The following is a 14,201-nucleotide window of genomic DNA, read 5'->3' as shown; positions in this document are numbered from 1 at the left end:
TGAAATTTTTGAAATTAAATTCAATAGATATTTAGGCATAACAAAAAGTTTGAGTCTTTTTAGATTACTCTTCCTTTGAAGACAGTTTACTTTCCAATTAGAGTACAAATGATTCATTCCATCTTCAAATTTTTAGACTGAATTCTATTTTGTAAGGGAACAGGTTAGACTGATTTCATCTATATAACTAAAATAGATTTTCATTTTCGTTAGAAATGCTACTTTTACCAGGAGGGCACCTAAATGAACAGAGTATCTGAAATGCAATATATTGAAGTGAAATAGACATTTTGAGATTCGATTATTGTTTATAGGTTGTGTTTCTTCTGTTGAGGAACCGTGTTTATTTTTTCTCTTTGTACTATTTGTTGAGCTCTTTTACATAGAGTAGGGTTAACTATATGATCATTAAGTAAACTGAAAATTGATCTTTGTAAAAATTAGAAGTGGGAATATGAGAGGGAGGAGGAGAAAGGGCTAGAGACTGGGCAAGAGGAAGGGTAGGGGGGAAGTATCACTGTGTTCCAAATCTATATATATGAAATACATGAAACTTGTATAACTTAAATAAAATTTAAAAAATAAAAAATGAGGGGGGCATCTATTACAATTTGTTGGTGTATTTTAACATAAAGACAAAAGCATGACTTATCAAGCTTTTTCAGAGTCCCTAACTCTTAATTATAAGCTAGTGCTAAGTTCAAAATCTATTTTTTGCTAAAAGTCAGATTTACTAGATCTCTTTTCAATAGCTGGGCACCTAAGTTGGTTGCTCTGAGGAAAACGTGAACACGCCTTCAGGGAGTATTTCTGATAGTTTATATTAAGATTTTTTTTTAAACTTTTATTTAATGAATATAAATTTCCAAAGTACAGCTTATGGATTACAATGGCTTCCCCCCACATAACTTCCCTCCCACCTGCAACCCTCCCCTTTCCCGCTCCCTCTCCCCTTCCATTCACATCAAGATTCATTTTCAATTCTCTTTATATACAGAAGGTCAGTTTAGCATATATTAAGTAAAGGTTTCAACAGTTTGCACCCACATAGAAACACAAAGTGAAAAATACTGTTTGAGTACTAGTTATAGCATTAAGTCACACTGTATAGTATATTAAGATTCTTAAAGGTAAGATTCCATGATATCCCATTTGTGCCTCAGTTGTTATACTTCAATTTGTTGGGAAGTATATTTCTAGTAACAATATTTTATTGGAGAATATTTTGAGACTGTCATCTAAAATAAATAAATCTAAAGAAGCTTCAGTACAATCCTGTCACCCAACTTGTCAATAAATAATCTAGAGTCAGAATTTTGTGAATGGAGACTTAATGTTTGTTCTTTTATAAATTTTTAGACCATAGAAAAAGAAGCTGTTTTTTATGGCTGGTAGAAAGAATAGATTAAGATGACACATTTGACAAATAACACCTAGTCAATTAAAAAATCAATTCTAGTAATTTCCAGGGATATTTCAGCTTACAAGAAACACTTCACCTTCAGATTTTAACCCAATCTAAGTATTTGCCCATTTTAAAGCTTTAGATAATCCCAGTTATCTTCCTCACTTTTTTTTCAAGGAAACTAAGTAGGTAATTTTGATATTCTTTAAGTAAATTCAATATTTCAAGCTGCCTAATGAAAGTTGTCTTTTCCTGCAGTAAGTTTCCACAGTACATCCAAAATATTAATTTTATTTGGACTTGGCTGAAATGAAAAAAAGCATCTCATTACAGCAATACTTGATCATAGGCTCAGATCTTTGATGATAAATAAGTTTAATTGTAATAGGAAAAAAAGAAATAATTTATTAGTTATAATACTCACAGTTTAAACCACTTCACTCGAGCTCCACCCTCATCCTAATGGGATTTGCTGCTTCTGCTTCTCTGCCCGCCCTCCAGCAAAGTTTTATAAGGACCTATTTCTGAACATGTGGCTCTCTCTCCTACTTCCCTCTCTTTGCTCCTCTCTCTTCTCAGCTTGCTTGCTCTCTTCTCTCTCCTCACTACTCTCCTCTCTCTCTCTCTTACTCTCTCTTTTTCCTTCTTTGCCCCTTCTCTCTGGTCTGCTAGGTTTTCCCCAATAAACCCTTTCCCTTAAAAAATTTTATTAGAGAATTCAGATCATATTATTTATGATTTGCTTATTTAACTCCTTTTTCTGAAGATCTTTGCTGAAAACCCATCTTGTTCTTTAATGACCTTGTAGGATATAAATGCTATTAAAATGTAATTATAATATAGTATATCCAAGGTATATACAAAGTGATATCATTATGCTCAAATCAACAAAAATTGACTTGACTGGTGTGATGGCCAAGAATGACAGCATAAAGGAGTTTGATTTAGATTTTCAACATGAACCGGAATTCTCTAAGTAAATGAGAATAGAGGAAGAATGATCTAAAGAGAGAGTTGATACATGTAGTATAAAACTACAAATACAAAGAACTCAAGTAGTTGTGATTAAAGAAGACCATGCAAGTGAAGTGCCTATGCAAACATTGAGAAAAGCCAGAACAGACTTCTTTCCTACATAGTTTGTTCATAATCTTGGTCTTTAGTTTCTGACAATTCCCTTTGGTATAATTATCAATGTAGTAGAGGTGAGGCCTAAAGTTAAGAGCCAATATCGTGTGCTACTCAACATCTGGTGAAACTGGAGAAGGCTCAAATGATTACTTCCAATTTCTCTTTCTCCACCCTGTTCCTGTAGATAGATAGGGTCCCTTAGCCAAACAACCTTGCTTATCAAACTTAGTGGGTGCTGTTCCTGCCCATGCCTTAGTACCATATTCCAGTTCCTCACAGAATTATTCAGGCAAGCCAATCACATCCTTCAGTAGGGGGCATCTTGCCCACTTGATAATACAAAACCTGCTTTCCACAGCCTCTGGTTGTTCACTCTACTTCTTAGACAGCCTTGTGTGGCCCTAATTGAGAGTCTTCCTCTCCCACCAGGCTATAAGTATAGGTGACTGATAAATTATTTATTTCACTGACCCAGTGTCAGAAGTCAGTACTTGACCATCCCTGTAACACTAGGCAAGGAATCCTTCCCTCAGCAATAGGGTGAATGAATAGGAAGTAATTAGAATTCCATGACAAAGAAAAAGTAAACCTTTTGATCTCATTCTAGGCATTTATTTTATGAAATTTTCTGCTTCCTGCAAATCAATTTTCGTGATTAATCATAATTTTAGAGTATGAAGGAAGAAAGCATGAGTTTTTTTTGTGCTAGGAAACAGTCTTAAGAGTTTCTATTAGGCTATCATAGCTATTCTTCGAAATTTTCTTGTTTAATACAGAGAAGTGGATTTTGAAACAAAAATTTCCACGCGGTATTTTTCTTTATGAGCTACTACAGTGAGGGAATAGTGAAACCGCATCTTGTTAATATCACTCTTCTGAATTCTGAAGGGTACATTCCATGGCTGGTGTGATACTTCTAAGTCAAGTTATGATTCCATCTGAATGGCAATGAAGAAATGAGGAATAGGAGGTAAATCTAAGAGAGTAGAGCAGCTTGTTGTTTTAAAAGTTACATAAAGCTTTATAATAGAGAACTGAGTTTTTCATTTGTGTGTTTACAAATTTACCAGAGCATACATATCCAAGTGATCATTTTTTCTCTTGAAAGTAACTGCCTTGAGGAACAAGCCATTTATTCTAATTAGTCTGCAATTACTTATCACAATTTTGGCAATCTCTTTTGTAACTGCCTTCAGAACTCATGGCTCACATTTTTTGAATAATCTTAATGGTAGATTGTCAAACTTTAAAAGAGTGGATTGTAACTAGGTATCTTGAAAAACTTATTGTAAACATTTAAGATGAGTGATCAAAATTTTAAAAAACATCATAGATTAAATTATATGAAATTGCCATCTTTGTCAATGATTATAAGTTGAATACTATCAATTTCATATGATATAATTCAATATAAAGAGGAAGACATTTAAAAAAATAGGGGAAATCCCAAAGTGTTAAATATCAACATCAGGCTGAAATACAGATATTTATCAAGGTGGTAATACTTTGGTTGTTCTGAAACTCTTAAGCTTACTAATGAGTATTGGTATTTACTGTCAGCTTGGTGAGGTGAGAGAGAGACTGGGGATTGAATAAGGTAGAGAACCGAAATTGCACTTTTATCATGAAGCCAGGATTTTTTGAAGGGTTACATTCTCAATTACAAGATGGGTGAGGGGAACAACAAGCCCATTTTCTCATATTAGTTTGAGTTTGGGTAGGAAAAAATAACTTTAAATACAAGTCTACCAAAAATTTGGTTTGAAACTGAATTTATATAGTCTTTGATAAGGAAAGTATATACTGAAAGTTAAATTTAAATTAATTTGCCTGATTTTACTTCTGGAAATTGTGGAGTTGCTTTTGTTGGACCAGCTGTTTTGCAGATAACAATGATAAATTTGTGCAAACTATAAAATAAAACTGTTTGAGGCCGGTGCCGTGGCTCACTAGGCTAATCCTCTGCCTTGCGGCACCGGCACACTGGGTTCTAGTCCCGGTCCGGGTGCCGGATTCTGTCCTGGTTGCCCCTCTTCCAGGCCAGCTCTCTGCTGTGGCCAGGGAGTGCAGTGGAGGATGGCCCAAGTGCTTGGGCCCTGCACCCCATGGGAGACCAGGAGAAGCACCTGGCTCCTGCCATCGGATCAATGCAGTGCGCCGGCCTCAGCTCACTGGCCGCGGCGGCCATTGGAGGGTGAACCAATGGCAAAAGGAAGACCTTTCTCTCTGTCTCTCTCTCTCTCACTGTCCACTCTGCCTGTCAAAAAAAAAACAAAACAAAAAAAAAAACAAAAACAAAAACAAAAAAAAACTGTTTGGAGGTGGGCATTTGGTACAGCAAAGATGCTGCTTGAGAAGCCTGCATCCCATAGAAGAATGCCTGGTGTCAATCCAACCTCCTCTGATTCTGATCCAGCTTCTTGCTAATTTTAGTACCCTGGAAGGCAGCAGGTGGTGGATGGAGTACTTGGGTCCGTGTTACCCACACAGAATATCCAGACTGGGTTCTGGTTTCCTGGCTTCAGGTTGTCCCAGCCCTGGCTCTTGTATGTCTCTTTGCCTTTCAAAAAAAATGAAAAAAATTAAAAATAAGCTGGATGAATGTACTAGACCATGACCAGGGGTAGGTAGAAACTGCAGTTGAATCAAAACTTGTTAGAAGAAACTGGCACTGGGTAAGTTTCTAGATTTTATGATTCTTCTTTGTAATGGCAGCCCTTTGCTTGCCATGAAACAGCTAAAACTTAGGAAAGCCTTACAGATTTGTTGAATGAAGAAGGAGAGAATGTTGTAAGGTCACAGTGCACCTGAAAGACTGGGGCAAATCTCAGAAGGGAGCCTCAAATGTTACTCTGTCCAAATCATGGGTGACTACTGAATTTTTCATGTCTCTGTTAAACTGAGATGAGGATCAAATAACTGCATAGAAATTTCTGCTGCTGTCCTCCATCAGGAAAACAGAAAATTTGGCACCATTAAAAAATCAGTTCCATGTTAAAATTAAACATCAAAAATTATATGCTTCAGTGATCATAACAAAATCTGAGTCTAGATAACATATATAAAATATTCAGATTATGATCTAAAATTTCAGGACACACAAACAGGATAATGTCAACCTTAATTAAGAGAAAACATTATTTATTGAGGTCAACCCAAAGATGTTCCAGTTGTTGTATTCTGCTGTTAAGAATTTGTAAGGTGATATTAAAAAATATGCTCAAAGATATAAAGGATAATATGCTCATAATGAATTATCAGAATTCTAAGCACAAATAGACACTATAAGAAAGAATCAAATGGAAGTGTTGAGTTCAATGATAAAATATTGGAATTAAAAATTCATTGGATTGCTTGATAGAAAATTGGAGATACAAAAGAGTCAGTGAAATTGAAGATAGATTGGTAGAAATTATCTGGGCTGAAAAATAGGGAGGATGAGAAAGACCAATCAATTGAACAAAGTTCAAGTAATTTGTGGGACAGTTTCACTATAATAATTAAGAAGAGAGAGAATGGGGTAGAAAAAATAACTAATAGCTACAATTTTTCCAAATTTTGTGAAAAATGAATGTGTACTTTCAATATAATTCAAAGAAGTTTTAGTGAAAGAAAACCACATCACAATCAGACTGGTAAAAACCAAATATAAGAGAAAATTCTAGGAAACAGTCAAGAAAAAATAATATACTACATACAAATAAGTTAGCTTATCAGAAACAGTGGAGGCCAGGTGAAAAAGGAATCACATCATTCAAATGCAGGCAGAGAAAAAGAAAACTCTACATTCTATATCCAGTAAAACAGCCTTTATGAATGAAGGCCAAATAAGTGTATTTACAATTATAATTTTTTAAATTTAAGGCATATAAACTTGATGATTTTCATAAATACAAATTTAGGAACATAGTGATTTTTCCAAGTCACCCTCCTCCCACCCACATGCTCACCCTTCTTTCTCCTTCCTCTGTTATTCCTATTTTTAATTTTTACTAAGACCTATTTTCAATTAACTTTATACACATAAGATTAACCCTACACTAAGTTAACAGTTCAACAAATAATATGAAATAAAATGTTCCTCTACACTTGAGACAAGGTCTGTTCAAAGTCTTTGCAACTCACAGTGTCAATTTTATTTCTATAGATTAGCTTTTAAGTACTCTATTAGTTACCACAGATTAGGGAAACCATATGATATTTGTCTTTTTGGTACTGCCTTATTTCACTAAGTATAATATTTTCCAGTTGTATCCATTTTGTTGCAAATAACAGGATTTCATTTTTTTAACTGCTGTATAGTATTCAATGGTGTACATATACAATAATTTCTTTATCCAGTCTTTAGATGACAGACATCTGGGTTCATTCCATATGTTAGCTATTGGGTATTCAGCTGCAATAAACATGGGGGTACAGATAACTTTTTCAAATGCTGATCTCATTTCCTTTGGGTAAATCCCCAGGAGTAGGATGGATGGGTAATATGGTAAGTCTTTATTCAGATTTCTGAGGTATCTCCATACTAACTTCCATAGTGACTGTACCAATTTCCACCAACATTAGATGAGGGTACCTTTTCCACACTTCTTTGCCAGTATTTGTTGTTTGTTGATTTCTGTGTGAAAGCTATTCTAAAGGGAATGAGGTGAAACCTCACTGTGGTTTTGGTTTGCATTTCCCTGATGACTAGTGATCTTGAACATTTTTTCATGTGTCTGTTGGCTGTTGGGATTTCCTCTTTTGAAAAATACCTGTTGACAGCCCATGACAAGAGCCTCAGATGATCACTGATGTCATAAAAAAGAGTATTAATTGTTAAAGGAACAACAGTAGTCACTGTGCACTTGCTCCCCAGGTAGGACCTTTGTCCCTATTGAATTGCAATATGAGAATCAACTGCAAATTCTCTCCCAAAACTGTACTCTATATGTTGTGTGTGGACATGGGGGCAAATTGTTGAAATCTATGATTAGCATAGAGATGGTCCTCTATATATACAGTCATACTAAAAAATGATCCATAATGAAGAAGGTGATGGGAGAGGAAATGGTAGGCGGGAAGGGTGCAGGGTAGGGGGCATGGTGGAAAGAACCACTGTATTCCTAAAGTTGTATCTATGTAAAAATGCATTCATTAAATAAATAAATAAATAATTCACCACTAGAAAAAAAAAAAGAGAAAAATGCCTGTTGAAGTAATTTGCCCATTTCTTCAATGGACATTTTTTCTTGTTGAATTTCTTGAGCTGTTTATATATCCTGGATGTTAACCTTTTATCAGTTGCATAGTTTGTAAATATTTTCTCCAGTTCTGTTGGTTGCCCATTCACTTTGCTGAGTGTTTCTTTTGCAATGTATAAACTTCTCAGCTTAATATAATCTCATTTGTCAATTTTGGCTTTGATCGCTTGTGCCTCTGGGGTCTTTTTCAAGAAACTTTACCTATCCCAATGTCTTGTAGGATTTCCCCATTGTTCTCTAAGAATTTGATGGTATCAGTTCAGAAAATTAGGATAATTCCTTAATATCAGACTTACACTACAAAGATGCTAATGAAAGATTTTAGGTCGAAGAGAATAATGGCAAATAGAAACTCAAAACCACAGGAAAGATTGTAGAGCCTGAAATGTTGAATATATGGTTAACAGTAAAATTTTAAATTTTCTTTAAAATACATATAGCTATTTACAGAAAAAAGCACAATATGACAATGTGGTATTTATAGCATATTTAGAAGTAATTTATATGGCAATTAGAGCATAAAGACAAAGGAATGGGTTGAAATGTATAATTGCAAAATTCTTACACTTTTTGTGGAGTTTCAAGTACTTGGGTTAGAGACCAGTATGAAAAAATTTCAAGGCTGATTTCTAAACCAAATAGACCATATTGTTTTTATTAGTTAATGTAAATAGCAGTATGAGTCACAATAGCCAAAACCTGATATTTTCATAGTTTTATACAACCATTGTTAATTTTCTTCCCACATCATAGATGATATAATTCACATTGACTCTTCTTCCCAGCTTCCACTTAATGATGACTCAATAGTGCTGTCTGCTTTCCTCTTGCATCTTAGTTATCTTAAGGTGAAAGAGATAAAGATAAAAAGTCACATACATTTTTAATCATGTTCTACCAGAAATCACATGTCACTGTTGACTGCATTCAACAAGAATCAGTCTTAACCCTACACCTAAATTCTTGAGGCCAAGAAAATCTTGTATAATTGTACTTAAGAAAATGAAAGTATTTGATGAATACCTAGTGTTGTCTGTGTCCACATGTCCAAATGAGTGGTACAAAAGATAAGAAAAAGGCACAATACCAATTAAAAATTTCAAAATTATTTTAAAAATGAAATAAAAAAGCAGAACTAAAGTAAAATTAAAAATACCATCCTTTTTTTTTAGTAATACCTCATATTGGAGATACAAATTTCACAGGAATAACTAGACAGTTATGGAAAATGCCTTCATGTTAGCAAATAGTTCATCAAGTGATTCAAAGATTTTTTTTCTTAGAAATAGTGTGATATATGGGGCTGTCTTTTCAGATACTTTTCTATTACTTTTGCGTTTGACTAGAATCTTCATATGAGAACTATTTCATTTACCACTAGGCACTAGATGAACCAGCCAAGACTGAAAGTGTCTCCAAGGACAGCACATTAGACCCACCTGTGGAGGTAATGACTTCAGATAACCCCTACTTTTGTTAATGTAATCCTGAAACTCATTGCTAACACAGTACCTGGTTTCACTTCTTCCAGTTGTATTTTCCTGCACAGCTCAGGCAGCAAACTGAAGAGATCTGTGCTACCATTGATAAGGTCTTACAGGATTCCTTGTCTATGGTAATGCCTTAGACTAGAATGTGCAATTCAAACATTTGCTTCGCTTCTTCGCTTCACTTCCTTCTACTTTAGTATAATTCCTTACAGGCTTGTCCTTTTCTTTTCTTTCTTTCTTTCTTTTTTCCAGCATTCTTCTGATTCTCCTTCAAGGTCCCCACAGACATGGTTGGGTTCTAACACAATCAAAGTATGTATGTATTTAATATAATTTAATGACCATAAGAATTCCTAGATAGATGATTTTCACACTGCAAGTCAAGGCCGCAGGGTAAATTGAGAAATTTATTCAGTAGTTTCAAACAATATTTTTTTAGCAACTGGCATTTAAAAATAGTAAAATATCAGAATGTATTCCAAATTGTGGTTGGAGGTATTGTTAATATTTATTGAAATTTATTTACATTTACAGATAGCGATATGATATACAGAAGTGCATGGCAAAATCTATTTCTAATTGTAGGTCAAGTTCAAAAGAATTTGACAGACAATTTTGTTGACATTTTGTGATAATATACAAAAAATTCTTCATTTATTCTCATCTTGAACCATAGCTTCAGTATTTATGTCATCAATATTACTTTGAATTGGAAGTAGAAAATGAAATAGATTAAAGTAACATTAGTCTAAGAGCTTTAGCGTAGGTATCATTTCTGGATTTTTTTTTCTTTTTGGTGACTATTTTGTTTCATCGTTCTTTCACTTAGACAATCAGAAACCTCGATATTTTAGACTGCCAGAGTACCACTATACTATTAATTTATTATTACTGAATAATTGTCCCCTTATAATGTAACCATTTTCATTCATTGTATAAAATACTATGTTTCTCCAAATTGTTTTTTCAAATATGTAGTACAGCTCTACTCATCCAAATTTCAATATGCTTTTTTTCCCTTTATTCATTGTTGTTAGATTATATTCTCAATCTTCTTTTCCCTCCTGTAATTAATATCATTTTTGCATGTCTTTTAAAAAATGAAACATTATGTGTCTGTAGTATGCTTTAAATATACAGAGTTGATCATAACTAAAAGAGTAACCCAAATTTGCATTTGGTATAAAATAGACAAATATCCATTAATAATGGCATAGAAACCTTGTAAACATTTACCAAGATTAAGGAATTATGTTTTAGCAGAAATAACCCACAAAAGGACAGTTATAGTTTCTGTATTTGTAATAAGTTTTGTTGTACAAAGTAGCTTTAAGAAGTTCATGGAAAATGGACTTAAACAAGTATATTTTAGTGAAGAAATTTTAAAACTACATACATAGTTCCTTCATAATATGTGTTTCAACAAACTATTTTTGAAGATCTCATCTGAATTCTTTAAGCCTTTTAATCTGAAACTTTGATTTGCCATAGTTGCCAATTTTAAAATGTATTTTTCTTATTTCATTTTTTAAAGATGTAGATAAGCCTTTGTAATAATACGATGCAATGAAAGTAGTATTTAAGAAGTAATACGTGAATAATTATACTATTAGTTTTAAAAACATTAATGCTTAAGGTGTTAAAAAATAGTTCATTAGCCAGTAGGTTTAGGACCATTTTTCATTCAACAAATATGGATTAAGTATCTACTATGTCTGGAACTGTGAGGTGCTACTAAACAGTCACGAGCCAGACAGAATAATTTAAGGGGCATACTTTGGACATAGTTACTAAAAGATAGAATTTAAGCTGAGATTCAAAAATGGAAAGGAGCCAGCCATAGATAGATCAGAGATAATAGCTTTGAAAAGTAGATTTAGTGTATATAAAGATGAAGAAAGCTAGTAGGTTTATAGTATAGTATGACTGGGACAAATTGTGTAAAATATGTTGAAAAGGTAGACTACTGATGGTGACTTTGATACTTGCCAGGGCATGAAATTTGGATTCCAAGGAAAATGGGGGAAAAAATGGTGGGAATAATTATGAAAACATTGAAAATGATCATTTTGGTTGTTATGAGGGGTCTGTTAAGCTGTGCGTGTGTGTGTGTTGGGGGGAGGGGAGTTGACGATGATAACCTGGATTGGATAGGTACAGAGAAACTAGAGAGAAACATATGAGTATGAGGTTTGTCATCAATTTGAATGTGAGTAGTGAAGGAGAGAGAAGAATCTCAAATGTGCCACAAGTCTCTGCTTTGATTATAGACAACAATCATAGAAGTGCAGTGTGGCATGATGGCTTTGGACAGGTAAGTTTTAGGTGATTATCAAGGATGCCTACACTGGGGTCTGTAGTTGGAGTGATCTGGAAGTCAGCAGCACATGGATGTCGTAAGTGTCCTATGCTGAACTCTAAGGAATAAAACATCACAGGTTCATAATGGATGTGGAAGAAGAACCAGCATAGGTTGAAAAGATGATTGTGGTAAGAGGAAAATCAGAGCACCATAGTGTCCTCCCTGGAAGTCATAAAGAGAGAGTATTTAGAGAATGGAATTGTGTTGAATGCTTCTCAAAAAAGGAAAAGATAAAGCAAAAGCAGTGCTTTCAGATACGACTTGTATGTTTTGAAATTATATTGCTTGTGCTTTTGGGTTGGTATTCATTCCCATTTTTAAAAATTTTGTGATTCAACTTTCAAAATTTAAGACTTTTCTCTTGAGTACAAAACCAACAATCTTATACTTATTTTAAATTCGTTTTCCTAGATTTATCTTTTTCTATTACATTATTTTTCATTTATTATACCCTCTTGTCTAGTTTTCTTGAGGACCACCTACATCTGAATATCACTTGTAGATTCAATCTGAGATTCTGCATACACCATTTAGAGCTATATATACACACACATAATTTGTTAGTTTTTTTGAATTTTATGTTTGAACTTTTGCTTTTGACTTTTCTTTAGTTAGATACTTATTGTTTATTTAAATCCTTAATTCTTACACAGATTTTGGTATCTGTATGATTTTCATGAACCAATTCTCTACCCCCACCTGAGGATACCTTGGACAACTGCACTGTATTCAACAAAGTCTTTTTGTGTGGACTTATGGTCTATATCCTTGAGAATATCTTTATTTTGTCCTTTTATTTCTTTTTTTTAAACTTTTATTTAATGAATATAAATTTCCAAAGTACGACTTATGGATTACAATGGCTTCCCCCCCATACCGTCCTTCCCACCCACAACCCTCCCCTTTCCCACTCCCTCTCCCCTTCCATTCACATCAAGATTCATTTTCGATTATCTTAATATACACAAGATCAGCTTAGTATACATTAAGTATGGATTTCAACAGTTTGCTCCCACACAGAAACATAAAGTGAAAAATAATAGATGATTTTTTTTTAAATGATGATGAAATCAGAGCAGACCTATTGTCATGTTTAATCCCAGTGAGAGTCAAGTTGGGAATTGATAATTTCTTTTTTTTTTTTTTTTACAGAGGATCAGTTTAGTATGCATTAAGTAAGGATTTCAACAGTTTGCACCCCCATAGAAACACAAAGTGAAATATATTGTTTGAGTACTCGTTATAGCATTAAATCTCAATGTACAGCACATTAAGGATAGAGATCCTACATGAGGAGTAAGTGCACAGTGACTCCTGTTGTTGACTTTACCAATTGACACTCCTGTCTATGGCATCAGTAATCTCCCTATGCTCCAGTCATGAGTTGCCAAGGCTATGGAAGCCCTCTGAGCTCTCCGACTCTTATCTTGTTTAGACAAGGTCATAGTCAAAGTGGAGGTTCTCTCCTCCCTTCAGAGAAAGGTACCTCCTTCTTTGAAGACCTGTTCTTTCCACTGGGATATTTTGTCCTTTTATTTCAATTAAAGTTTTGCACAACATAAAACTGTAGATTCTCTCTCCTTAACATAACACCCCCCCATCAGGTTCTTTCTTCAGCAAAATAATTATGAACTGTTTTGTCAGCATGATATTTGTTCCTCTCCTACAAAGTGATCATTTATAAAGTGGGTCTGTATACATGTGGAATTTTATCTTAATTGAAGATGTTACTGAATTTCCCTACAATGTTTGGATGTTCATATTTTATTCTATGCATGTTTGTTCTCTGTGCCCTTTCCTCTGAAGTCTTCAATCTTCTGCTTGCTTTCTGAATACTCAGTCATCATTATTTTTTTGAATCTTATTTTTCCCCAAGAGAGCTTATAATACCAATTTGGTCACTTTTGATCCAGTATTTCATGTCTCTTTGCCTTTATATCCTTCTTCTATTTATTGCTTCCTAATTCCTCCAGAAGGACTTGATGATCTGATAGTCCAGGTCAAGAATCCTATTCTTCAATTCTCAGCATTAAGTATATTGTTATAGCTCACATTGTATTTTCCTTTTAAAGTCACTTTATTGAGCTATAATGTAACCACTGTAAAATTAACCCGTAAATGTACAGTTTTATGAGTTTTGAAAAAACATAAAATTGTGTAGCCACCTCTATATTCAAGATACAAAACCTTTCTGTGAACCCAAATTGTTCTCCTGTGCTCTTTTCGGGTATATCCTTCCCTCTCCCTGAGTGTTGGGCAACCACTGATCTTTCTTGTGGTCATATGCTTTCTTGTTTTCAAGAATATCATATAAACAGAATCAAATAATGTATAGTCTTTTGGGTCATACTTAGTAGTAGAAAACATTTGAGGTTTACCTTTATTGCCTAAGAAATTTGTTTACTTCTTTTTATTTCTAAGTTATGTTCTATGGTATGTAGGCACTATATTTGTGTATTCATTGGCTGGTAGATGAAGGGATTATTTCAAATTTGGACATAGTAATAATATATCTTCTAAGAACATTTAAAATCAACCTTAAATGGATATATGCTTTCATTTTTCTTGAT

General features: G+C 33.9%; 1 protein-coding gene and 1 long non-coding RNA gene across 51 annotated transcripts in view; one reads left to right on the top strand and one right to left on the bottom strand.

Annotated features, from left to right (window-relative positions):
• The window catches only part of MLIP (muscular LMNA interacting protein), a 313,811-nt gene that overhangs the window by 205,900 nt on the left and 93,710 nt on the right, over positions 1 to 14,201 (top strand). For 27 of the 50 annotated variants that reach the window (XM_070073957.1, XM_070073984.1, XM_070073973.1 and 24 more), the window contains 3 exons: positions 9,161 to 9,226; positions 9,311 to 9,394; positions 9,522 to 9,581. The exons of 6 other annotated variants lie outside the window; for them this stretch is intronic. In XM_070073957.1, the coding sequence (XP_069930058.1) occupies positions 9,161 to 9,226; positions 9,311 to 9,394; positions 9,522 to 9,581 (210 nt within the window). The remainder of the gene's footprint in view (positions 1 to 9,160; positions 9,227 to 9,310; positions 9,395 to 9,521; positions 9,582 to 14,201) is intronic. 17 more of the 50 variants (XM_070073981.1, XM_070073968.1, XM_070073956.1 and 14 more) reach the window with 3 other exon arrangements.
• The window catches only part of LOC127493187 (uncharacterized), a 78,422-nt gene continuing 64,272 nt past the window's right edge, over positions 52 to 14,201 (bottom strand). Inside the window, exon 4 of the long non-coding RNA XR_007923263.2 lies at positions 52 to 8,621. This is a non-coding gene — a long non-coding RNA (uncharacterized lncRNA). The remainder of the gene's footprint in view (positions 8,622 to 14,201) is intronic.

This window comes from Oryctolagus cuniculus, chromosome 5, assembly GCF_964237555.1.
Source record: "Oryctolagus cuniculus chromosome 5, mOryCun1.1, whole genome shotgun sequence".
In the NCBI taxonomy this organism is placed as follows: domain Eukaryota; kingdom Metazoa; phylum Chordata; class Mammalia; order Lagomorpha; family Leporidae; genus Oryctolagus; species Oryctolagus cuniculus.
This window is presented reverse-complemented; position numbering and strand designations above follow the sequence as displayed.